Source organism: Colossoma macropomum, unplaced genomic scaffold (genome assembly GCF_904425465.1).
Source record: "Colossoma macropomum unplaced genomic scaffold, Colossoma_macropomum, whole genome shotgun sequence".
Lineage (NCBI taxonomy): Eukaryota > Metazoa > Chordata > Actinopteri > Characiformes > Serrasalmidae > Colossoma > Colossoma macropomum.
Window position 1 is genome coordinate 45,225,238 of NW_023494789.1, and position 25,763 is coordinate 45,251,000.

General features: G+C 37.3%; 1 protein-coding gene across 4 annotated transcripts in view; it reads left to right on the forward strand.

Annotated features, from left to right (window-relative positions):
- The first annotated feature begins 4,370 nt into the window (after window positions 1-4,370).
- The window catches only part of st3gal3a (ST3 beta-galactoside alpha-2,3-sialyltransferase 3a), a 67,524-nt gene continuing 46,131 nt past the window's right edge, over window positions 4,371-25,763 (forward strand). Inside the window, exons 1-4 of one of the 4 annotated variants that reach the window (XM_036571468.1) lie at window positions 4,371-4,810; window positions 5,626-5,771; window positions 15,169-15,216; window positions 19,861-19,903. In XM_036571468.1, coding sequence (XP_036427361.1) covers window positions 5,654-5,771; window positions 15,169-15,216; window positions 19,861-19,903 — 209 coding nt within the window. In that variant the 5' untranslated portion in view covers window positions 4,371-4,810; window positions 5,626-5,653. Of the gene's footprint in view, window positions 4,827-5,625; window positions 5,772-15,168; window positions 15,217-19,860; window positions 19,904-25,763 lie in introns of all 4 variants that reach the window. The other 3 variants (XM_036571467.1, XM_036571470.1, XM_036571469.1) reach the window with 3 other exon arrangements.

Here is a 25,763-nt window from a genome sequence, read left to right on the forward strand (position 1 = left end):
TATTGGAGAAAAATAGAGCATAGCATATTAATTGTGCTATATCTTTATTTTTTCAATATGTCAAATTCAGTAAATAAACAATAATGCACAGTAAAGTGTGCAGAAGTGTGTTCTCTGTCGAGGATGTGTACTTATTTTCATGTAGAAAATCAACAAAACGTATTTAACAACTGGCTGTGCTTACAGTGATTTTACCATAGTTAAAGAGTGCTTACAGGTTTGGCTGTGGTAAAATTACTGCAGCGTTTGACCTTGAGAGACCTTTTATAAATGTAATAAATACATCACTGTTCAGTAAATTATTTATTATCAATCATATGCATATGCATTTCATTTGATTTTACTACGGTAACGAAGGGTTGACTGTGGTAAAATCACTGCAATGCATGACCTCAGGTGGCTTGTTGCACCAATGTTCAATAAATAACTAATTATTATTGATAATAATTGCATTACAGTAACTTTACCATAGTCAAAGAGTGGTTAAGAGGTTGATGGTGCTCAAATCACTGTAACACACAAGCTTGTGTGGCTTATTGATTTTTATAAAGTAATGGCAAAATACAATAAGATAAAATAGACCAATTTATAAATAATGTAATAATAATAATAACTAGATTACGGTGAGTTTGCCATAGTTAAAGAGTGATAACTCTGTTGATTGTGATAGCCTCTTAAGTGGCTTAGTGCCTATAACATGACAACAAAATACAATCAATTTCATTTACTATTAATAATAATCGCCATAAACAATTCTTCTAGCCAGCCATATAGTTCATTAAAAGTAGATAAACATAATATGTTGCATTGATATAGATTGTGAGAATGTTTTTTATAGAAATTAAGCATTTTACTTTGAGGCTAAGCCGGTCAGTTGTAAGCTGAGCTTGTAAAGCTCAATTGAGATCACTCATGAACAGGACCCCAAGATACTTAAACTCCTCCACCTAGGGCAGGTCATCTTACCTTATTTCAGTGATTTTTAAAGTAGATATCTATTTTATTAGTATTCTTTTTATTTATTTTCATATTTAAGAGTATTGGCGTCAATACTGCAGGCATTCATAAAGAAATCTTAAAGAAATCCCAGCTTTATTGGCCACTATTAGAAGCGAAGATACATAGGAAAAATTAATCGTGCAGTACAACTGAATGTAAACTTTAAGGTAGTTCAAATCAACGGTGCATGCAGTAAAACTAACCACATTTCTGGTTTAACCTTTAGCACTTTCACATTACCCACAATGAGGTTAAACCTGAAAATGTGCAACATACAAAGGGATTTGAGGGTTAACTGGGAACCAGTGAGATTTTGGAATAAATCAGATAAAGACTATTTAAAAATTAATAAATGTGTGTGTGTGTGTGTGTGTCTATATACACTTACCAAGAACTTTATGAGGAACACCTCCTTGTATCTACACTCAATGTCCTTTTTATCAGCTCCCCTTACCATATAGGACTTTTGTAGTTCTACCATTACATACTTTAGTCCATCTGTTTCTCTGCATACCTTGTCAGCTCCCTTTCACCCTGAGCAGGTACTATTTGGGTGGTGGATCATTCTCAGCACTGCAGTGACACTGACGTGGTGGTGGTGTGTTAGTGTATGTTGTGCTGGTGCAAGTGGATCAGATGCAGCAGTGTTGCTGTGGTTTTTAAACACTGTATCCACTCAAGGTCTGCTCTATTAGACACTCCTACCTTGTTGGTGCACCTTGTAGTGAAGTCAGAGATGACGTTTCAACTTGTTGCTGCATGGTTTGTGTTGGTCATCCTTTAGTCCTTCATCAGCAGTCACAGGATGCTGTTGGCTGGATGTTTTTGGTTGGTGAACTATTCTCAGTCCAACAGTGACCATGAGGTGTTTAAAATCTCCAGCAGCACTGCTGTGTCTGATCCACTTGTACAAGCACAACGCACACTAACACACCATCATCACGTCAGTGTCACTGCAGTGCAGTGCCAAATAATACCTGCTCTGGGTGGTCCTGCGTAGGTTCTGACCATTGAAGGACAGGGTGAAAGGGACTAGTCTGTAACCGTAGATCTACAAAGTGCACCTATATGGTAAGTAAAATGCTTGGTCAGTTTGTGTGTATATAAACGTGTGTGTGTATGTGTGTGTGTGTGTAGACACTTCTAACCACTAGTTACACTTTAAAGCTCACCCTCCTTAGACACACTTACTCTAATAAACACAACTACTCTAACAACACCAGCAACCTCAGCATCAACAGCGACAATAATCGTCCTTTTTTATCCGGAGTCACTCTGCATAGCCACACCAACGCCAGCTCTGTGAGCATCCTCTCAATCAGTCTGCCAGAGTTGAGACTGAGCACTGTGTCCTCCTCCTAGGCATGGCGGAACTCCTCACAGCTTTCAGCGTCAATTCAAGCTACTAGGAGCAACGGCCACAGCAGTGGCACTACTCTCAGCTGCCCTCCACTTCCTCTTTTGTCCACTATGTCATCGATGCCGGTAAGGGTACTGCCAGTGTCCAATGAGGATGCCAGTGTCCATACGTGTCTATGCTGCACTTGATCCAAAGTCCTCAGCAGCAGCCAATCTTTCTAGCTGGCTTCTGTTTCCCCGCCAACTCATGCATTGCCTGGGGTGGTGTCCCCTCTTTCTGCACTGCCAGCACAATAGTTGCTTGGGGGCCTCTTGGCATGTCATCACCTTCTCGAGTGCCCTCGCCTTGTAGCACTGTGCTGCTTTCATGCCAAGGATGTGTTCTGCCTCGGTGGCAGCTGCTTGAAGGTTGGCGAGCACGACAGGCTGCACGTGCTGTCTCAGCTTCTCCAGCAGCAGTGTGTTCAGAAAGTGTTCCAGCATGCCTCAAACACCCAGTACGCCTGCCGAACCATTGTGCTCAGCTCCGCTGCCAGCATGCTTATCTGCTCTCTTTTTAACCTCTGCCTCTCAGGGAGCAGTCGCTTGGCTGACCATGCCACAGGCACCTGCCCAGAGTGTCGCTAGAAGGCCGTGGTCAATGGCGTTAGGTTGTCATGTTGTTCTGGTGGCAGATCCACAAGCACCTGTAGTGCTTTCCCCTCTAGTGCCAGACACAGCAGCGTAGTAGTGACAGCTGCCGTGAGGCCAGGTGACCACATGCAGCTGAATTCATTGAATTCAAGTGTTTTATCATCACCACAGGTGTAAAAAATCAAGCATCTAGCCATGCAGTCTGCTTTTGTTATTATTTGTGAAAGAATAGGTTGTTCTAAAGAGCTCACTGAATTTGAGCGTGGTACTGTAATAGGTTGCCACCACTGCAACATAAGTTCGTGAAATTTCTTCCCTCCTAGATATTCCACAATCAACTCTGAGTGATATTATTGAAAAGTAGAAGTGTTTACGAACAACATAAACTCAGCCACAAAGTGTAAGAACATGAAAAGTTACAGAGCAGTTTGAGTTCCAAACCACCTCTGGCATTAACATCAGCACAAAAACTGTGCGCCGGGAGTTTCATGTCATGGATTTCCATGGTCGAACAGCTGCATGTAAGCATACATCATCAAGCACAATGCCAAGCATCAGATGGAGTGGTGTAAAGCACACTGCCACTGGAAACGTATTCTGTGGGGTGACGATGGACGAGTCTGGGTTTGGCGAATACCAGAAGAATGTTACCTGACTGCATTGTGCCAAGTGTAAAGTTTGGTGGAGGAGGGATAATGCTATGGGGTTGTTTTTCATGGTTTGGCCTAGGACCCTTAGTTACAGTGAAGGGAAATCTTAATGCTTCAGCATAAGACATTTTGAATAATTGTATGCTTTTAACTTTTAACGTTTGGGACCTTTGGGATGAACTAGAATAGAGATTGCAAGCCAGACCCTCTCGTCCAACATCATTGTCTGACCTCACAAATCCTCTTCTGGATGAATGGGCAAAAATTCCCACAGACACACTCCAAAATCTTGTAGAAAGGATAGAAAGGAAGCTTTTATAGCTGCAAAGGGGGGACCAACTCCATATTAATGGCAATGGATTTAGAATGGAATGTCATAAAAGCTCCTGTAGGTGTAATGTGTAGGTGTCCCAATACTTTTGTCTCGTCCAACATCATTGTCTGACCTCACAAATCCTCTTCTGGATGAATGGAAATTCAGCATGGCAATTAGCTGCAAAGGGGGGACCAACTCCATATTAACGGTTACATTAATGTTACATCCGAAAACAGTATGACTCAAAAAGTGTGAAAACAGGTAACACAAGTGTGTTGTACATCACTTTTAGAGTGTATATATATACAGGATCAGTGGATTTTTGGGGTTGCTCAGTTTAGGACCAATTTATTATTATTTGTTATAATTTTTTTCTTTTTCATTGGTACGTGGACCAGTGGGTATTTGGAGTAACATGAGGACCCAGTGGGTTTGAGGCGTTACCTCAGCCTAGGACCAGTGGGGTTTTGGGGTTAATCAGATGAAAACTAATGACTGTTTGGGTGAATCGGATGAGAACCAATGCGTTTTGGGGTGAATCAGATGAGAACCAATGAGTTTTGGGGTGAATCAGATGAAGGCCAATTGGATTTGTGCGGTCACACGTCTGAAGCGTCCTATCAGCGCTGCCCTTTCAGCGTGTTGTTGTTCCACTCCGGTAGCGGCTTGTTCAGGACATTTACTCTGCTAACGGACTGAAATAGCTAAGAAAATGCGGTCCCAAGCTTATAGAAGTTGTGGATATGGAAGAGCAAGATAACAGCATGTTCTGCGCGATGTTGTCCTCCTCTGGATTGGCGTTTTTTAAATAATTTCTCCGCGTATTTTCGAAGGAAGCTCTCCGGCTCATACGGTACAATGTAACGGAGGTAACGGAGAACAGAACGGAGCTCAGTGGCTGCAATGCGATAAGCTAACCAGCTAGCTAGCCAACATAGCACGTTTGCTAGCAGGGAGATGTTTAATCAATACATTTGTACTTTTTATAGATCTGTTGAATGGTCCTTTTGTTTAACAGACTGGTGTTGGTCATTTCACTGGTTGTAAATTACTACCGCTTTCTGAGCTCGTTTGTTAGGTGGCTAGGTGAGTTAGCTTTTAGTTAGGGGTCGTTCCCTAGTTGCTAGCCACGTACAACAGTTCTCTGCTTATTGGAGATTAGAAACTAAAATAGCTAGGAAAGATTACAGAGCTGAGATGAATGTGATGTGGCTTTTGTACCTTTAGATAGGTTCAATGAAGCAGTGTGAAAATCTTTATCTTAGCCAACACCTAACTCAGCCTCAGCTGTGTGTGAAGTTGGAGCTGATTAAAATAATCTAAAAATAAGTACTTATGCTAGATATTCTATGTAGGGTATGTCTGAGAGCAAAATGGGTCTGCATTAAATGAAGTGTCACAGTTTTCCCTCTTTATATATGTGTGTATATCTATATACAAATATGTTTGCAGTATATATAAAGGTATATATGTATGTATATATAGCTATGTTTCTCAGTATTGTCTGCAGTAGGTCAGCTGTAATAATTACAGCGCTATCATTGTCACATTACTAATAACTAATAATTGTACATGAATGTGTAATTTATGTAATTAATATGTATGTATGTGTATATGTATGTATATATGGATGCATTTTTTTGTTCTTTTTTTCTTTACTTATTGCAGGTGATTTTGTGAAGATGGCCTGCAAAAGATGAGAGCGATGAAGCCCACGAGGAACCTGATGCTGGTGCTTTGTCCCACTCTGGTGCTGGGCTTCCTTTACTACTCCTCTGGGAGACTGCACCTGCGGGCCTTTGGGCAAAAATCACGTTAGTATATCTCGTCACTCACTGTTTTGTCTGTTATCTTTTTTTCCTGTCAAGTTCAAATGTGTTCCAGTAAGACTGATCAATTTTTGCTGTACCACATTCATAATGAATAATACGTAGAGTCTTTTTTCCACATCTGCTGTAAGCCATCAGTCATAATCCTCATGAGTGGCGTGTGGAATCCCTTTTGATATGTTATCTTGGTGATAATTAGAAGTTTGGCTTTGAAGGAGCAGAACATGTTTATAGATGTTAACCAGAGGAGGGAGCTAAGCCTCCATCTCCGAAGCCTTACCTGAAGCCCCCTTGCTGCAGAATTGCCTTAGTAAAAGGTTTAATGTGTTTAGAAACAAAAATGATCAAGAATACTTGCTGAAACGTTCCACATACTTGCTTTTATTTTTGTACAGCTCAAAGCCTTGAGTCCTTACTCTCTCTTTAGAGCCAGTTTTCTCTGTATGTTTTTTTTTCTTTTTAAATCCAAAATATTTATGTACGTTTTTGTCTACATTTATAGATGCTGCCAGTAGGGTAGTAATGTCCATCTGGAACCTGTTTTTCTTAGACTCAGTTTTCATATTCAAATCCATAGTGGCTGTCATCCACTGTAAGTATTAATCCGTTAGGATGTTGTGTCAAAGGTCACCTGAGTTAGTAGTGAAGGACCTTAAGGTTCTGTTGCTACTTTTTATGTATTTTACATTGTGACTGAATTCATACCAACACCATTGTGGAGAATGTATTTCTCTGGATTTCAGAAGAATGCCTTTTAGTTATTTGTTTTGTTTTAGGTTGTAAGGCTCAGCTTCTGTTGTGGGGTGCCCCTGCCAGGGGTTTAGGCAGGAAATAGGTGAGGTGAGAAAATACACAAAATGTAGATCACTGTGTAGGGCTGTGACGGCATGGATTTTTTTCTTACCGTGGTGAAAAAGCAACCTGTCCCTGTGGTTTACAGCCATTGCCCCTAGAGTACCTCCTCCCGAGGTAGGTGTGCTGCTGCCAAGTTCTGCAGATGCCAAGGGATGGTTAATTTTACGATGTGATCTTAGATTAGACATATTTCCTCAGAAGACGGAAAGTTTTTTCCTACAAATGCGGCATTGCCTCATCCAAATTCGCTATCTCCCCTTGTCATCTGGTTCGAAGCCAAAATGTGCCAAAATTGGCCACATAACATTTGATTTAATTTCATGGCCATTGTTGACTCAAATAACGTCAACCGGCTAGCGTCAACTACATTGATTTTGTGATCAATTTTTTTTTTTTATTTGTTTCCTGTTAATCAAGCAGCATTTTATCACAACATTACAGAAAACTACATTGATGATACCACACAGAAGAACTAGCAGTAATAATCTAGCTTTGGTGGTTTACATTATGCTTCTGTATATTATGTCTGTGTATTGTGTGTGTCTATATTCAACTGAACATTACCTGTGGATATCACAAGTAATCAAGCCTAGAAACAATAACAATAATCAGATACACACAAAAGAACTCCCCATATGTTTAATGGACTGTACCCCACCATGTGCATGAAGTTGAAGTGACCAGCACCTGAAAAAGTTTTGTTTCTCCAGAATTCCTTGAATAGGATTACAATGAGTGATAACCAAGCAATGATTAATAAGTTTGTATTCATATCAAACAGCATATGCACCAACAAAAAAGAAACCCCCCCCCGAAAAAAAAGTGATGACACAACCTCACAGTGGGTATCGTATGACTGAGGTAATGTGGTTGTTGTCACAGCCCTATCACTGTGTAGTCAGTAACCCTAAACTAATAAACATGATGTGCTTGTGCATTTCTAGGCAGGTGCCAGGCAATAGATGAACACGTTTCAGCAGAATACAAGTGAAGAGGTGCTAGTATTTAGATTTCGTCATTGTTCAAGGCTGGTAGCATCAGCCAGACTTGCTATATCGATGGGAAATATGTTACTGCTCTGTCACATTACAATGTGCAAGAAGTAACATACCTTTATGTCAGTTAAACTAAGTGATTTAGATTTTGGACTTATAATTGTACCATCAATGACGGCCAACCTTCCATTACTGCTGTGCTGTGTTACTGCTTCCATTACTGCTGAAAATATTGGAGGATTTGAGAAGTAGGCCAGTCGTTGCTGGTCACGGAATCCTATTATTCACGTAAAAGGTTGGGGGGGATGGGGGGTTATTGTTTAATGAAGCAATTACTGTAAACTTTAAAATACAAAGCAAAATAGGTTACCTAAATGTCTGTTAAAAGCTTCTCCTCTCCATTTTTAAGCTATAATATATGTAAATGAACTGACTTTCTTGTTGCTTATTCTGACACCATGAACTGCTTTGCCCCAAATGACCGAAAAAAAAAAAAAACACATGCAATCTGATCTGACAAGTAAAACTGGGTAACATCCAGAAAAAAATTTTAATAGGATTCACAACCATCTATGTGACTTGAAACTTATCAATCTAGTAAGAAAGATTAGAATTAAGAACGTCACACAAACCTTATCATCCGAGGCAGTGGTCTCTGTTGCCTCCTAGCCTCTAGGCTGTTTCACCTGATGTCCAACTGTATTAGAACTGAAACCAAGAATGTTTTTTTCCAAGACCTGACGCTGTTTTGTCTGATGACTAAAAATAGACACGGTAGTTTGAGGATATCCTAAAATATCCACTAGTATCATAGTAACCATAGGAGACTTTTTGTACAGGCATGATATCTGCCTGCCACATTTGCACATGATGCCCCACCCCCCAGAGTGGGTTCAACCAGCACAGGTCAACAGCATGTTTTTAATGTCCTAAAGATCTGTTCTGAATGTTTTTTTTTGTTTTGTTTGTTTTTTTTAATGGCAGTATACGTATGCAGTATTTACAATAAAATGAGTAAACATGAAAAACTGTCCGCCTAATGATACTCTCTGTGTATGAGTATTGTACAGGACTGTTTACAGTTAGGTCTGGACTAGACCTGGACTAGATCTGTTTTCTGAACACCTCGAGCCTGTGTGGAGGTTTATTTGATTAGTTCCAACAGCCACAGATTAAAAATGTATTATGGTAGTACAGTAAATTATACACACAGGGACATGCCATTATATCTCAGTTCATCAGTAATATGTTCAAGTGTTTTAAAGGTGCTGTGGACAGAATAGTGCATTTTATGACAGGTGAGACCAATTTGTTTAATAGCATGCTTGTCTTGCACGGTAGACTAGATGGGTGTTTAATTTGCACTCTTTTAGATCTATTGCGTAATTTGATCAGTTTAAAAAAGAAATATTTCCTTTTGCCCCATTCAAAAACAAACACTTCTTGAATACACATGCAGTAAAGCTGGAAATGATTCCTGTAACTGGGGCTCATCGATCAGCATTTGCCAGTAATTAGAACCGTAATGTTTGTTGGCATTGTGTTGTGGTGTTCGTAAAGGGCTGAGGAGCTGTAGCCTCCGGGCGTTCTTACCGCTGCCAACTTTACTTCGATATGAAAATGGAGCGCAAAACGCTCACAGATTGGTGCACGTTAACCTCTTTCCTGAGCTTGAAGTCATTTGGGAGATGCAGGAGAAATAAACTATGTGCGCTTTTTTACGTGGATGTAAACATGCTTGAACGTAAGCCACCCACACCTCCACTGCGACTGCTACATGTACCGTGAAGCCCTTTGTGTCGGTGTGTGACTGGAACATTTCCCTCAGGGTATTCTGAGGTTCGCCTGCACCACTTACAGTGTCCCAAATCACATCTGAAGGGCTGCTGTTGAGAACACAATTTGATGGTATTTTAAACTACGCTATTTTTAAAAGAGCACATTTTCAGTGTTGCCAAAGAGCTTTTTTGTCATGAATTGATATTGAGCCAGTCTCAGGTTAAGACTAAAGATTAAGACTAAACCTAGACTAAAGAGAGTTTTCAATGGTGATTCACCATTTGCAGTTCCGTCCAAGACTAGGCTTAATCCACGTCCAGGAGACTGGTCCATTGTCTGCATCCTTGTGATCCATATGTTCTTTGATCTTGCCTAGCACAAGCCTGATCATATGACCAGATCATATGGCTAAAAATTGAGTATTTATTGCATTTAAATCTGTTCTTCTTCTTACTTTGTCAGAAAAACGTTTTTTTTGGATATATATTTGTATGTAAATGGGCAGATATTATACATACATGTAAGTAAAACATGCAACACCTTTTTTCCCCCCCAAACACTGTATAGTCATACACACATTTTAGTCAGTGTGTGACATAATATTGGTCATATGATGGCGTTTTCTAATGTTCTTTTAGAACACTTAATACTTTTGTCTCGCTTAGTCTAAAGGGAAAGTCTGCAGCTTTAAGTAGGATAATATGTGGTCCCAGGTTGTAAACATTTTTTTGGTGATTATTTAATCTTTCATAATTTAAGAAATAATAAAAGGTCCCTGAGCCAGTGTGAAACTAAGTGGATATGCTGACTTCCAATCTTATAGGAGAGTTTTGAAGGCAAAAGCATCTCTCTTTGTACTGTTCACTGAAACACACAAAAAATAGCCATTTCCATGCTTTCTGTGCATCTCAACATCAAATGCTTCAGACCGAGAGTTAAAAATAGTTGACCAAAACAGTTTAGGGCATGCTCAGAACATGTGAGTTGGATCAGCCCTGGCAGAATGGCAACAGTCAAAAGTATCACATACATTAGGGAATATTTTAGCCAATTTAAGTACTTGCCCTTCATTAGTTTTACACAGGGAGGTGAGAGAATGTTATTTTAACCACAGTTCATCAGAGATTTTAGTCCCGTCCGAATCTGCTGTGTCATTGTAATAGACTGCGCTCTCCTTTACCTTCTGTAAAACACATCATAGAAATAACCTCAGATTATATTAATCCTGTGCAAATCAACATGTTGGTAAAAATGAACATGTTCTGTGGAAAATGAGTTTACTTTGTATGGAGGGACTCAGCTTTTCGAAAAAGCATTTACTTGTGTTCTCTGTGGCTAAAATCAAGCCAGTATGTACTGAATTAGGCTGAGGCAGGAACAAAATGTTGTTCCGTTAATTCTTCTCAGTGCGATGTCCCAGGGTTTGTCCTGTATCTCCATTCAAAACTCCTTCTCCCACTTTCTGTACTGTTCTGTTTATTGCTGTGTTTTGAGAGACATGATAATATCATAAACAAATGAAATCAGGCTCCTGATCAGGTGTTTAAGATGGTGTGTGTTGCTGGTTTTGGGGGCAATTAAAGAAAGTTAGATATTTGGGTCGTTAATGTAGAGGAGCTGTATTCCATTTTGCATGATTCTGGCGGTACAATGTGTTTTTTTGCAGGTTTACAGCCTAGTAATAGTACATAAGATCGGGAGGTGCAAGCCCACCCTGGGATGCAGGTCTTCGATGTACTGCAGATTTTTACTAAAATGATAAAGATTTCTAATCTAATTCCAAGTTCAAACTTTTATTTGTCACATACGTAGTCATACACAGTACAACTAGCAGTGAAATGCTTGGATAACTGCCTGCTCACATGAAGTAATAAGGTAATTATAATTGTAATAAATTCTGAATACATTTAATGAAAAAAATCTAATATGAAATGGCAGGAGCCAAAGTATAACTATTTGTTACTTTAGGCCAGTCAACAAGTTCTGTTGACTTTTTCCTTATCATACTAAATATGTACTGTGTATCTAAAAGTTAACATATACTTGCAGATTAGTTTTTCTTAATAGAGAGTTTGCCCCCCATTTGCTGCAGAAATGAACTTTTTTTTTGGGAAAACTTAACACTAGATGTTGGAACTTTTGCTGTGAGGATTTGACTGCATTTAGTTACGAGTATCAATGAGGTCAGGTACTGATGTTGGATGATTAGTTCTGGATCACAAATGCCACTCCACCTCATCCCAAAGATACTGGAGCTCCATCACCCATGCAGTTCCACTGCTCTACAGCCCAAACCATTAATAAATGCTTCGTATTGAGCATGGTGACATTAGGCTCATGTGTGGCTGAGAACTTCCCATTCTATCATCAATACTTTTCTATAAAGAAACTGTTTCTTAAAATCCACTTAATTTCTTTTAAAACCCACTTATGCAATTTTCACAAAGATTATGACATTTATGACAATTTTTTCTGATTTGGAGAAAAGACGTAAGAACAGAATCTACATACACTCAAGCACAAAGGTGTTAACAGTCGTGTGGTTTAAGAACACGTGACAAATTGGGCTTTCTTAGGACTTTTCTCATGAACAAATTTAAGAAGAAACTTGGTGAATATCTTAACTTAGCACTATGACTTCAATTAAGCCTACTATAACTAAGCTTACTGTTTTCAAGCTAATGCTTGAAAATGCTTTAAATCTTGTAACAACAAATACAGTTGGGATCTGTACTTTGATTTTTAAATATTAACTGAGCATTGTTTAATTGTAAAAAAAAAGGAGGTACAACAAAGAATGATAAATATTTTTTTTTTATTTCATGTGGTTTTGCCACTAAAATACCTACGTGCACATACTTGCAGACCATTGATATCAATCATGGTTTCATTTAGCCCTTTGGTTTTTAGTTGTATTTTTTCCACTTTAGTTTTAGTTTTCCACAAGATTTTTTGGCCCAAGAGCTTACAACCTGAGATTGTTTCATTAAGAGATTAGCTGGAGTCCAACTGCCTGTGCAAATTTCTGGCTCTGGCAGCGTAATCATTCTGAAGTCTGACTGTTTTATCGTTACTGTAGGTCACTGAAAGTTGAGTGTTTTTCAGAGGTTATTTAAGACTTGGAAAGTGTGTTGTGGAGCTTGTCACTAGCATAACTGCTGAGGCACACAATGGTAAAGTGTTCTGCTTCATATAGTTTTATGAAACACTGAAGGCGAATGAGGGTCAGCTGGTGGAGTATCATTGATGTATCAGTAACCATGAGCTAATTAAATCCATGTCTGATCATGTAATCTGCAAAAAGCAAATACCCTGCTTTCCACTCGTCCAATGTAGACAATAGTCTTGACATGAAATGACTGTATTTTGATTAAGATTTAGTGTGCCTTAGGAAGTGTAATGTGCTCTAATTACTCAGCAATGGGAACTGAAAGAAGTTCAGGTAACAAGAAATACTTTAGGGGAAATATATTCACAAAGTTTTCCCTTTACCCCAAATGTAATCGATCACCCATTTATTGTCTGAACTTTGCTTATTTAATTTTGCAGTAAAGCTATGAGGCTAGTGCAGCTTAAAAGTAATGGAAACGTATGTACTCCAATTGTACATCCACACTGCATGTCTAAATCATCACACACGTTGTTGATTTGTTAAATAATCTCAAATGGAGCGAGTTTTCCTGTGTAGTTTTATGCTCAGTGTAGACTGTACGATAATAGTGATCTAATACATTTATTACATGTCACACTGCGAGATGCTGGTGATAAAATCATGGCCTAATTCCTTGAGAGACTGAATTCAGTTATGGTGGAGGTCAGATTTTGCTCTTTGCTCTTTTGCCAAAATCTAGGGCCTCTCAACCAAAAAACACTCTGCATTGTGTTTTGCCTGAATTACATGTATTAAACAGTGAAGATGAAGAATTTGGAGCCTTTTATGGTTTGGGAAAAAGAGCAAAATGGACTGTCTGTTTTCCAAAGTGAGCTTGAGGCTACTAGGCAAATTTTTCTGTCCATCAGCTCTAGAATGATTAATTGTCATATAAACAGTTGCTAGTAAGTTTCTTTTCTTGTTTGTTGTTTGAAACTATTAAAATACATGCTTTTTTAGTGGCTGATTATCCACTTCACTTGCTAGCTGTGTTTAGTAGCTAACAATGGTTGTACTGTGAAATCAATCACACAGATGTACAAAGCTACATGCTCTTCGTAAGAGTGAATATACAGAGCAAAAAAAACACTCATTCTGCCAGCATACATGCGCGCAAACATTAGAATTAGTTGCATAGCTAACAAATAAACAAACATTACTCAGCACTGACCTTAGGTTAGCGCACAAAGTTAGAATGTTTTTTGTGGTGCTTTCATAATCCCATGATGTCTTAGTGAAATGCATTTACCACTTTATTTTACTTACATTTAATTGCTTCAACTTGGTGCACCTAATTCGCTTTTTGTTTTTTGCAGCATAATATAACTGTCAAATCAAATTGTGTTTCGACTTGTGTCGTAGCAGTGGTCACATTGAGAGATTTTAGACCACAACTTCTGACACTACCAGAACTTTGTAGCAAGCTGTCTTTGGTTGCCAAGACTTCTTTCATGATTTGAATTTTTTTTTGCAAAAGCATTATCGTACAGTATAATCTTGACTTTAGGCTTGAGCCAGTTTATTATGGTATTGTGAATGGTTTAGAGTTTCCATCTACTGAGACGGCCATCAATTTGAAAAATACCTGTGGAATTAAAAAGGAAAAAAGGTTGTCATGTAATCTGTATTCTATGTCCGGGATCACTTTGGTTTATTTTTATTTATTTATTTATTTATTTATTTATTTATTTTTACATTTTTTAAAACATGAGAGGGCCTGGTCGAGCTGAGCACATAACGTCATGCTTTGCGAAACATCAACATGGGCTAAAATAATTGATCTTGATGTTGTGGTTGTTAATAATTGGAGAAAAGTGCTTCAGATATCAGTTAAGCACACTGGGCTTTGGAGAATCCTCTCAATAAATATTCCCAGCTCCTTTTATTATATTGCTTTTTTTTTATTTTTTTTTGGTGGCGAGACACTGGATCCCACTTACCTGCTGTCAGCTGGTGATGGCTAGGGAACATGTTTGGACGATGGTATACTGCACACAGTTTTATAAGGCTACGTGGTTTCCGACGCTGTATGACATATCGTTATCTATAAACGTAGACAAATTTGTTGCTTAGCTAAAAATGGTTGTAGTTAATGCCTGAATTTTGGAGATAACAGTATGTCAAACAGGGTCAGAAAGCACATTAGCAAGTCTATTTGAGATTACTTTCAACTCATCACTAAGGAAACTATTTATGATGATTTAGGCATGTAGTTTGCCCAATGCTAATTGCTAATGACCTTACATTACTTGTTAGCTTCATGAGGCTCATAGCTCCAGTGTAAAATTGTTGAAGACTTCAGACACCAGACATGTCTTGGCTAATCAACTGTAGTTCGAGAAAGAGAGGCATTAATTAACTAATTCCTCCCTCCCTTCCTCCATTTATTTATTTATGTATTTAGTCGAACTAGTGCTTTCAGCAGATTGTTGAAGGCCTGCTTCAGGACTGTGAGGGAAATCTTAATTTTTTTTTATTTGGCTATGGATCGAAGTTGGCGTTTTCTGCAGTGTTTTGAACAAATCAGAAACTAACAGCATGTCACACCCCACATGGCATGATTCTCACACACCTAAGCTTAACTCACACTCTTGTGTTTCAGAGAACGATGTGGATAGCTTACTCTACGTGGGACGTGTAGTAGCATCAGGTATAGGTCCACTGTATGCCTCAAGACATTTAGGCTAAACCTGTTCTTAATGTTGGGAGGTGAATGTAACTAACTAACATCTCTGTTCAGTAAGTTTTGTTTTTGCTAATCATTCTCTAGCCTGGTTTGACCATTCTGGAAACTTCCAGTGTTTTCAGTCTGCTTACTGTTTTACCTTATGGATATTGAACAAAAATCTATCAAGGGTATTGGAGTAATGTCATTGTTATTCAGGTTAGATCAAGAATCTTATTGTGATGGTTACTCCCTGGCCTTGACAAGGGACAGTGATTGGTATTAAATAGTTGGGCTGAAACAAACATTTGGTAATAGCACTGATGGCAGACTAAAACCATAGAGCAGAACAAATGTGAAGTTTGATTTGTCATTATGTTCAAACCAGGCTAAACTATAAAAGCTTTGTATTGTTAAAAGAGGGAATTTATGCTGACGGACTTGTTCCTTGCAGGGTCCATATCCAACATTCTTCTTATTTTCTGTGTGTTTTTATGCAACAAATGTTTGTTAAAACTTGCTAAATGTAATCATTAAAATATTTGATGATGATGTAGCCATTCGAATAATCAGTACTTTTACCTCTTTTATGAAATCATGCGGCAGTTTTATTCGTCTGACAGTAAACAGTTTTGTTAATTAAGCTAGATGCTAATGATTCACCAGTAGAAAACAGTAGCAGCCTTTTTAAAGACAATACAAGAATCTGCCTGCATGTCATATTGAGTGACAAAAGCCACCAGAATGTCAGCGATACTTTTTGCTGACTCGTTTAGACAGCACCAGCAACCTCTTCTTTATTACCTTTGTTTTTTCATTACCTTGCAGTATTTGTCTCATTACAAAGCATTTAGTAAAAGCAAAATAAATTAGAAATAGAATATATATAATTCTACAAAAACACACAAAAAAACGATACATAGAAATATAAAATACATTTTCTTAACCTATTCATTGAAGTGAAACACATTTGTTGAGCTTTTTGTATTAAATATTTTATGATTATATTAGAAAATTTTATTGTTCTTTAGTTGTGGCACTTGTTTTATGTGTTAAAAGCAGTCATACTTCATGTTTACTTCACCATTTTCAAACTTTTCTGTAGAATTAATTTTGGTGTGCCTTTAACACTGATATATGGAAATGAACTCTGTTCTGATTAGCTGCCCTTCATTGTGCCTCATTTAAAACTATCTGGGCTGAAACAAATCTTAAATTTTTACCTTAGATGTGAATGGGTGGGGCTAAACTGCTCTAAGCTAAAATAGTGGAGATTTGTAAATGCTTTGGTTTGTGTGACCACGGACAAGCCATTTAAGTACTAAGTACTAATGATCTTTTCTATAACTATGTTTTATCACCTGTCTGTAAAGCACTTTGAGCTGCAACCGGCATGAAAAGTGCTATATAAATAAAATTATTAAATTATTATTATTATTTTGCAGCTTAGTTTACATATCAAACTGTGTAGTTTGGAGAGTGAAAGGAAGTTTTTTTTAATCTTTATCACATGTTGCGTTAAACTATTTATTTATTTGTTTATAACAAAAAAAAAAACAAAACTGAGGAGAGTTTGGTCTTATATGTGATATGGGCCCTGTCTAGTCTTGTCTACACTAGCACACACACAAATGTTTATAAAACAGCATTGTTAACCCCCCAACATTACAGAGCTTTGCCAAATTGCCACAAAAACACAAACCTTGGCCTTCCGCATACCGATCCAGTTACAAAGACTCTAAAAGTGCTTCTGTCCCAGTCATCACAGCCACTGAAACCTGTGGGTAAATTTACTTAATAATGCATTATTTTTTTTTAAAACCATTTTTCCTTTGTTGTACTTCAGCTGATTTTGAATAGTTTTGTTAGGAGTTAATGTAGGACCTATTTCACAAGAGACAGAAAATCCTTAGTGTGGCTAGGTAATGCAGAAGAATCTTTTTTCTGCAGAAATTGGTCAGACATGCCAGCTCCGTGTTTTTCTCATGTTGGGAGCAGGTCTGGGTATCTAAATGAAATACATTAATGGTACAGACCTAAATACTTCAGTAGCACTAAATATCTGAAAAAATCTACATTGTTCAATACCTGATTTCATTTTACAATTCACCCTTGACAACTGAAAATCATATCAGTAGAGGACAATTTAACCTAAACTGTTTTGACCATATAAAATTATATCTGCTAATTTTTTTTGCTCCGTTAAATCGGTATCAGTGGCAGTTTTCATATCAGTCAGGCTGGGAGGACTTGCACTGTAATGTCATGCCAGGTGCAGTAGCAGCGATTTTCGTACAGTGTATGTAGTGTTAGAATCTATTTTACTCAATTATAACAGCGTTCAATTAAGTGTGTGCTCATTTTTTGCCCAAAATAAAATTGGTCTATTTTCAAACATATAAAGAATTTCCACTACTGTGGGAACAATTTCTTCATTTACCTGTGTGTAATTTGTGTAATTAATTCTGAATTAGATAAGAAATAATTGAATCATGATTACCAGAGATGGCACAATACCCTTTAATAATTACCAATGGTCTCATGTTCTTTAAAAACTACCAAGCTTTATAATTATCTATTTTTTAATTGAAGCTCTTCAGATGATCATCTAAAAGTGTAACGCTTAGTTATCCATATTCTTGTGTTATTATTAAGTTAAGCATGGATATATTATCACATGAGCTGCTTTACTTCACTTAACATTATGTTGTGCTATAAATAGTTCTGTGCTATTTCAGGGCAGGTTTGCTACAGAATCATGTCAGCATTTTCTGCTGGCATTGGCCACCTCTAGTTGTGTAATTCGATATTTCACAACTAGAGATGGCTTCTGTATTTACAGTATTCATGACTTTGTGTTACTCATTGACAGAAGCACAGTGATCTTTGTAAGAAAAGGCTCACTGCACAGTTTGTGCCACATCTGCTCAAAGCTGCTCTAAACACCAGCCACTAACACCTACCGACAGTGCTGTTCACACACACTTTCATTCACATACGCTGTCTCACTGATGTTTTCTGATGTAAATTGCTCAAATTGTCAATTTATATCTGCTTCCAATGGAACATAAATTAACGTTTGCTTTCACTTTTCATTTTTTTTCTTTGTTCAGATCTAACCAGTGGTCAGGTCAGCTTGGAATTTTTTGTTGTGCCCCAACGAATTGTTCTCTTTTTCTTGTTTTGTTCATTCTTTCTTTCATTAACAGGATGAGCTGCACTACTTTTAGTGTTTATTTGTAATGTTAATCTTTGTGTTCCTATATTTATTTAGGATGTTTGGATGAAATGGAAAAATATTTTGTGATTTAAACTTTTGGGGGGTAGCAATTTATTTTAATGATTTGGTAAATAAATAGTATTTTTAAAAGGGAAGTATATAGTAGTTACAAGTAATTTTGTAATACATGCATTGCATGTTCATTGTACGTGCCAGGTATATGCAGCAGTATTTGATGATAAATATGTAATGCGTACAAGTAATACTTGGTGCATGCTTTGCAAGTTGCAGTTTATAAATATAGAGTAATTTATGCTGGAAAAAACAGGTATATTTCAGCATTTAATGCTAAGACGTTACACAGTAGTGGTAAATACCACAAACTACTGTCTGTATGACAGAGTTACAGATGCAGATGACAAAGCAAACAATTGATGACTATGTTCAGAGTTACATTGCATTGGTACATTATGTATCTAGCATGTATGCATGTATTTACTGAAATGCTGAATCTTTATAAGCTGAAATACACCTGGTATTTCTCATGTTAGTTTCTCTGTACTTACGTGTACTGCTGTACTTACATGTACTGCTTTACATATCTGGTTACTTAATCCAAGTTACTAGTATGCAAAGTATGTACCACAGAATATTTATAAGTACTACATATTTACCTTGTAAATTCTGTGTGAGGACTGCTGCACTTAGTGTAGTTTTCATATAAGTTAATATGTAGTAATGTATGTGTCAGAAAATTACTTGTAAGTACCTCATACTTACCTATTGAATACTAGTTATGCACCATAACAAAAATAAATTGCTACCAAACAAAAGCTATCACTGCTTGAGCGTTACTGTGTGATTGTTACTTTAAACATGCACGCTCTTCTGATTATGAATATTCATTGTTTAAACTATCAAAAACTGGACTCAGAAGCTGTTTTATGCCATGGATATATGTTAGGGCTGCACAATATAGATAAATGATCTCATTGCAATTATGTGATTGCAGTATGTCTTGCAATATATAACAACTTGGAAAGCAATCTGTAAAACTTTTTTTAACACTTAAATTATCAAAAAATTTAATCAAATCTTGACCTTAGAATGGAAAATTAAAATAAAAAAATTATTAATTGCATCTCTAATAAAAATATTATAGTCATTGATATGACATGGTGAAAATTCATTCAAACATCCAAAGATTTGTCAGGATTCTTGCACAAGTTAAAATAAAACATTCAGTAATTACGTAGAGGTTCGTTTGCATTTTGCAGACTTCTGTGACATCACTGTTCTAGAAGGCAGTGTCCTGACTAACAATATTGAAGACATACTGTGTAGCCCTAAAATGTATTTCTGAGTACGCTGTATACTGTGTTGATTTCTTTCGTTTGTTTTCTCTTTAGTGTATGACAAGCAAGGATTCCTGATCAAACTTGATGGAAAACTGTAAGTAACTGATTTGTATGTGATTCTTTCTGTGTGTGTTTGTGTGTTTGTCTAAAGCAGTGATTCTTAGTTTCTTAGGTCTTGTTGACCTTATGCCTCACTCTAAGCACATGAAGTTCTTAATCATTACCAGTTCAAGTCAAGTCTTAAATCTGAACCAGTGATCTGTGTGATATTTTTCCAGCGAACACAACCTCAACCTCAACTGGTGTTGAAAAGGGTTAACATCATTAACTTATATTGTCCTTTAAAGCCTGTGATTACAGAATTTTAAATGTTTGTAGTCATCTGCCACAAGTTTTTCCCAAGTGTTTTCAGACATTATCACTAAACGTGAACTGTTTTATTAGGGATGGATATAGTGAATAGTAGCATTTAACAGAGCAGCAATGGAGGATCGCTCCATCAGAAATGTTCCTTACCCCAGTTCTGAGCGAAGCCAGTAGGAGAAGAGTTGACATAGCTAGCTTGACCTGGTTGATACGTTGTGTGATCCTGTGAGCCTCTTTCTGCTGTGCTCGTTGCTGAGCTCCACACAGTCAAAGTCCGTGTCTGTGCCATGTATCCCACTGGATATAATGCATTTGAAGGCACATCGGTGAACTGCATGCCAGAACAACATGAATATTTTTTGTGTGTTTGAACCAAACATTACAAACTATTAATAAGATCAGATTTTATCAGTAATGTTTTTGAAATGGTAATTTGGCCTCCTGTTTAGGGTTTTTAGGTCCCTCCCCATTCTAATAGATACGAGTCTGATCTTGTATGTTTGGAAATAGCTGCCTGGTCATTTCCAAGATGGGTGCTGAGTGGACAGACTTTGGTTGCTGTTGACTTAATACAGCCTAGTGTAGCACTGACTTAACGTGTTGCAGGCTAGACTGAAAACAATGCCAAACTTTCGTTGGCGATGCAGAACATCACCATTTCACATGACATTTAAAATCTTGTGGGACCAAGGCGTCTTCAGTTTTTGAAGTCAGGCACTGCAGTTGCTCTCCATCTGCTGCACAAGCTGCAGCACGCCTTGGTGATGTCAGATCTCCGATGGAATCTCCGATGACAAACATGATGTGTGTGTTACATATGTTTTTATTCTAAAATCTATTCAGATCCATTGTCTCCTATCTCTCCTAAAGGAAATGCCATTTATTTGATTTCCTCCTTCTGGCAGCTCATTTTTTACATATGGCCACCATACAAAATAGTTTTTATTTCCAGCAAAAATAATGTAAAACAGTTTAGTTCAGAAGTTTGTTATTTTAAAAGAATTAATGCCCTTGTAGGTCATAAATTATTTTTTAGATTTCCTGTTATCTTCCTGAAGATATGGTTGCCTTTGTCATTTTGTATTTATTCTTAACTATATGGTTCTCAATAAAACAGAAAGAAATATAAAATAAACATCTCCTTGAAAGTGTGGCTCTAGGGTCTGCAACAAAAAAGGCCAGCAGCATGTGACCGGCCATTGTTGTGAGCTCAAGCTAGAGGAAACAGAATGTATCCTACTTGACGGCAGTGTTTTTATACCCCACCCCTGCAGTCATTGGCAGTTCGCATTGACCATCAAGTCAGCCACAGTCAGGCTAAGTCAAGAACGAACACAGCCCTTCTTATAAGGACTTTGGCAGTAGTCAGGAAACATTGGTAAAAACCATTTACCAAAACCGTTCACTCCTGAGTCCATTTAGTCCATAAATGGAAACTAAGCTACAAAAACAGCCCATTTTTAATTCTTTGTTTTTGTGATGTCAAACATTGTTTGTTCATATCTACCTATTCAGCTTGTAGCAGTTTAGAGCCACCTATCCACATTGAATTTTTAAGGAGCTTTTCAGTCTGGATTATTATTTTTTATTTATTTATTTAATTTGATTTTTTTAATGGCAGAGTCTTAATGGCACAGTAACAAAAACATTCTGTTTTATTCTAAGTCATAATGAGAAGTTGAAAAATGGTAATTCAAAAGTAAATTGCATAAAAGCCACAGAAATATCATTAGTGAGCTTCAGAGAAAAATAAAAGTATAAGAAAAAAACTACAATGCAAGGCCCTTTAATTCAGAACGCTGGCCTGTATAGTATCTGTGTGTTCAGTGTGACCCCTGTCTCCCCAAGTTTATCTTTCTTTTTATCTAGTCTGGTTGTTTATGTGAACAGTACAGATCTATGTAGGTTATGAAGGAAGGGCTTGTGTGGCCTGGAGCTTTGCTGATTAACTACTGCCTCTCGTTTTTTCCCTAACCCCTCTATATTGTAATTATACATCTTCATTATAGGCGCTTCATGGGAGGTCTCTTAGGCCAAAGAAAAATTTGAAGTCCTTTCTCTTGATGGCACTTAGCTCCACCTGTATAAATGCCTCTGCCATCAACAAGTCTTCTTACTCCTCCTTGCAGAATGAGAATTAATTGGAGGCCTACTGGAAAAATCTAATTTGCCTTTCGGCGAATCAGTTGGTTTATAGGGCAACTAGTTCAAAATAAACATTACCGCACACAGACGTCTCAGTGTTTTTAGTCTTATTATTTTAGACATTGTACCGATTAGAGCAGTGGGATCACATCACAGCTGGTCCTTCATAATTTAACTCAACACTCTGACCTCAGTGACCCCAGAACATTAGTGTGTGTGAAAGGAGGATTTATATGTTATTATTTCTCTGGATCTAAGTTTTAGTGGATGGCCTGCTTATCTCTGCAGGAATCTGCATGCCTCCACCATACAGGGGTTTAAAGTCATTTAATAGTTTTAACTATTTGTGCTTGATGTATTTGACCTCACACTGCATTGCTGTTGTGTCAAGATTAATGTTACGCTTTTCTGACTTTCTCTACAGGAAACTTGGTAACAGGGAAGTAAAAAGATATAGATCACAGTGCACTAAAGTTTATCAGCGTAGGAAATACTCTATTAAAGGCGTAGTTCAGCCAAATTAGGTAACGTAAGAGTCAGTGAAAGCAAGAAGTAGGGGTAAAAGTTACAGCAGGGAGAAAAAGCTAGTTTCTGTTCATTCTTAAAAAATTTAAGCATCTCTCAACATCCTCTTGTTTATCGTAAAATGCGAAGGTTTCCTCAAAATCTTAGTGCTTAGCCTGAATAAGTAAATACAGCAGGAATCCACATCACCATGAAGATAAATTTTCAGCAGCAGAATATTCTAAGACATTTATTTAAAAAAAAAATTCCAAAAATGCTAACACAGATATTTGTCTCCTACTCCCCTTTAACACGAATGTTTCCGCAGCATCATAATTCCTATAACATAGGTACTTTCTGTTCGTTCTTAGAAAATGTTAGCATCTCTAGGAATACTCTCCCTTAGCATAAATATGCAAATGTTTCTTCTACGTTTTAATACTCAGATGATGTAAGTTGGTACAGCTGAAAGCTACAACACTATGAAGACAAATCTTTAGCAGGTATTAAGGGGTGAAAGCTGGCAGTTAGCATAGCTACTTTTGTTTTTGTTCTCAGCAGTGTTATCTCTAAACAATCACTGAAATCTAGCAGGGCCTAAAAGTTGGGGGTTAATCCAGTTAGTGTTTCTTCATTGTTAGAAATGTTAGCATCTTGAGCAATACTCTCCTTTTTCGTAAAGAGGTCAACATTCTGTAAAAGTTAACAAATAACTATATACATTAAAACCTGAGGAGATGCCTTGGGGTAAAAAATAAAGGGGTCAGGTAAGAAGAAGGGGCGGGGCGGGAGGGAGTACTCACTCACATTCTATCTCTACAAACTCTGATCTTAGACTTTATATAATTAACCCATTTTAACCAGAATTTTGTCATCTTCAGGCTAATAGAAAAAGTAATTTTTTCCATTAGATATATTTAATTGACCAGGTTTATCCAGTCATCCAGTGTAGGGGAATCAGGAGACAGCCACTTCCTTGTTATAACTTTTTTACTTGCAGTTAATAGAATATTCCATAAATATTTATCCGATCTTGCCACATCAAAACCCAGTACCCCTAGAAAAAGTGTATCAAATTTACAGGGAAATTCTAAACTAAATATATTTTTCAGTACTTTGTGCAACTCTGTCCAAAAATGTCCTAATATTGAGCGTTCCCAAAATACATGCCAGTGACCGGCTTCCCGCTCCCCACACATCCTCCAACATCCCGGATTTTCCGCAGGTTTTTGCTTTGGTGTAATAAAAAATCGAGTAACACACTTCCACCCAAATTCTCTCCAAAGATGTGAATTATTACGTTTCCACTGAAGTTCATGTATCTTAATCCATATTTCACTTGAAAAGGTAATACTGCTCTCTTTTTTCCATTTTTGCTTTACATACTCTGTCAAACTTCCTTCCTTTACTGTTAAGCCTCTATACATTTTGGATATGATTCCTTTGTGAGCCTCAGACTGATGAGCTTTGATAAACAAATTTAGTATTTCATCATTAATACTTTGGAGTGTATCATCTTTAATTGTTTTATCAAAATAATGTCGTAATTGAAGATAGTGGTAAAAGTCCTGATTTTCAAGGTTATATGTTTCTTTTAGAGACTGAAAATCTCTGTCTGCCTCTTTCCATAATATTGCCGTACGCTGTTATACCCTTTGTCAGCCAAATTTTGAACCTACTATCCAACTTATTTGGTATGAACCCAGAATCATAGGTGCACCATCTAATTACTTTCAACATTTCACTTAAATTGTATTCTTATACTACTTTAGTCCAAATTTTTAATTGATTTTTTATCCAAAGATTCTCTATGATGTCTACGTTTTTAACTAAATCACTATTTCCTATTATTGCCTGGATAGGGGGGTTCTTTATCAATGACGATTCTATATCCATCCATCTTGCTTGGTAAGCAGGGTTGCATATGAGAATTAAGGGTCTTGTCTGAGCTGCAAAGTAGTACTTTTTGAAATTTGGTAAACCCATGCCTCCTCTGTCCTTTGGAAGCTGCAAAGTCTGAAATCTTATTCTTTGCTTCCGTCCCTGCCATATATACCTTGAAATGATTTTATCCCATTCTGAAAAAATGTTTGGAGGGATTTCGATATTACTTCAACATGTTAACAGTTTGGAAAAGTAAGTTGCTACAACAGGAAACTACAGCAACATAAATACAAATCTTCAGCAGCAGAATATTTTTAAAGACATTCATACAAAAATGCTATCACAGATAATGTAATCTTTTTTTAGCAATATTTATTTCTTTAAATAAATTCTTTCTACAAAGAAGCCATAGCAACATGAAGCCAAATCTTTAGCAACAGAATTGTCTTAAAGAAATAGTTCAGCCTAAATTAGTCTATGCATATAACATAACTATTGCTGAAAGCTAACACGGGCATGTCAAATTGGGGACCTTTCCGGGTCAAAGTGCTGCCGATTTTAGCATTTACCCTTATCTAACACTCTGAATTCAGTTCATGAAGACCTTGCTATTTAGCTGGTGAGCGAAATCAGGTGTGTTTAATGAAGCAGTGTGCTGAAGTATTCCGTTTTTGGACCACTAGGACTGGAGCTTGACATAATGAGCTAACAGGACCTGAAAGCTGGGGGTTTGTTTAGCTACGTTCTGTCCATTTTTAACAACGTTATCATCTTTAGCCATGGTCCCCTTTACCACAAAGTTAAAAATGTTTCTTCAGCATTATAATACCAAGTTAGTTGGTCCAAGAAGCCACAGCAATATTCCATGCTCACATAAGGAACAGGCTGTTTCCTCAACAACATAAAATAAGTGCCACATTATGTGGTGGAACAGGACGCCACAGCAACTGGAAGACAAATCTAAGAAGCTAGGTTTTATCTTTTGCTGGTGTTGTCCAGAGGAGGCTCTTTTTTAAATCGTCAGCAGCAAAAAGAGACCGGTCAGCCAAACATGT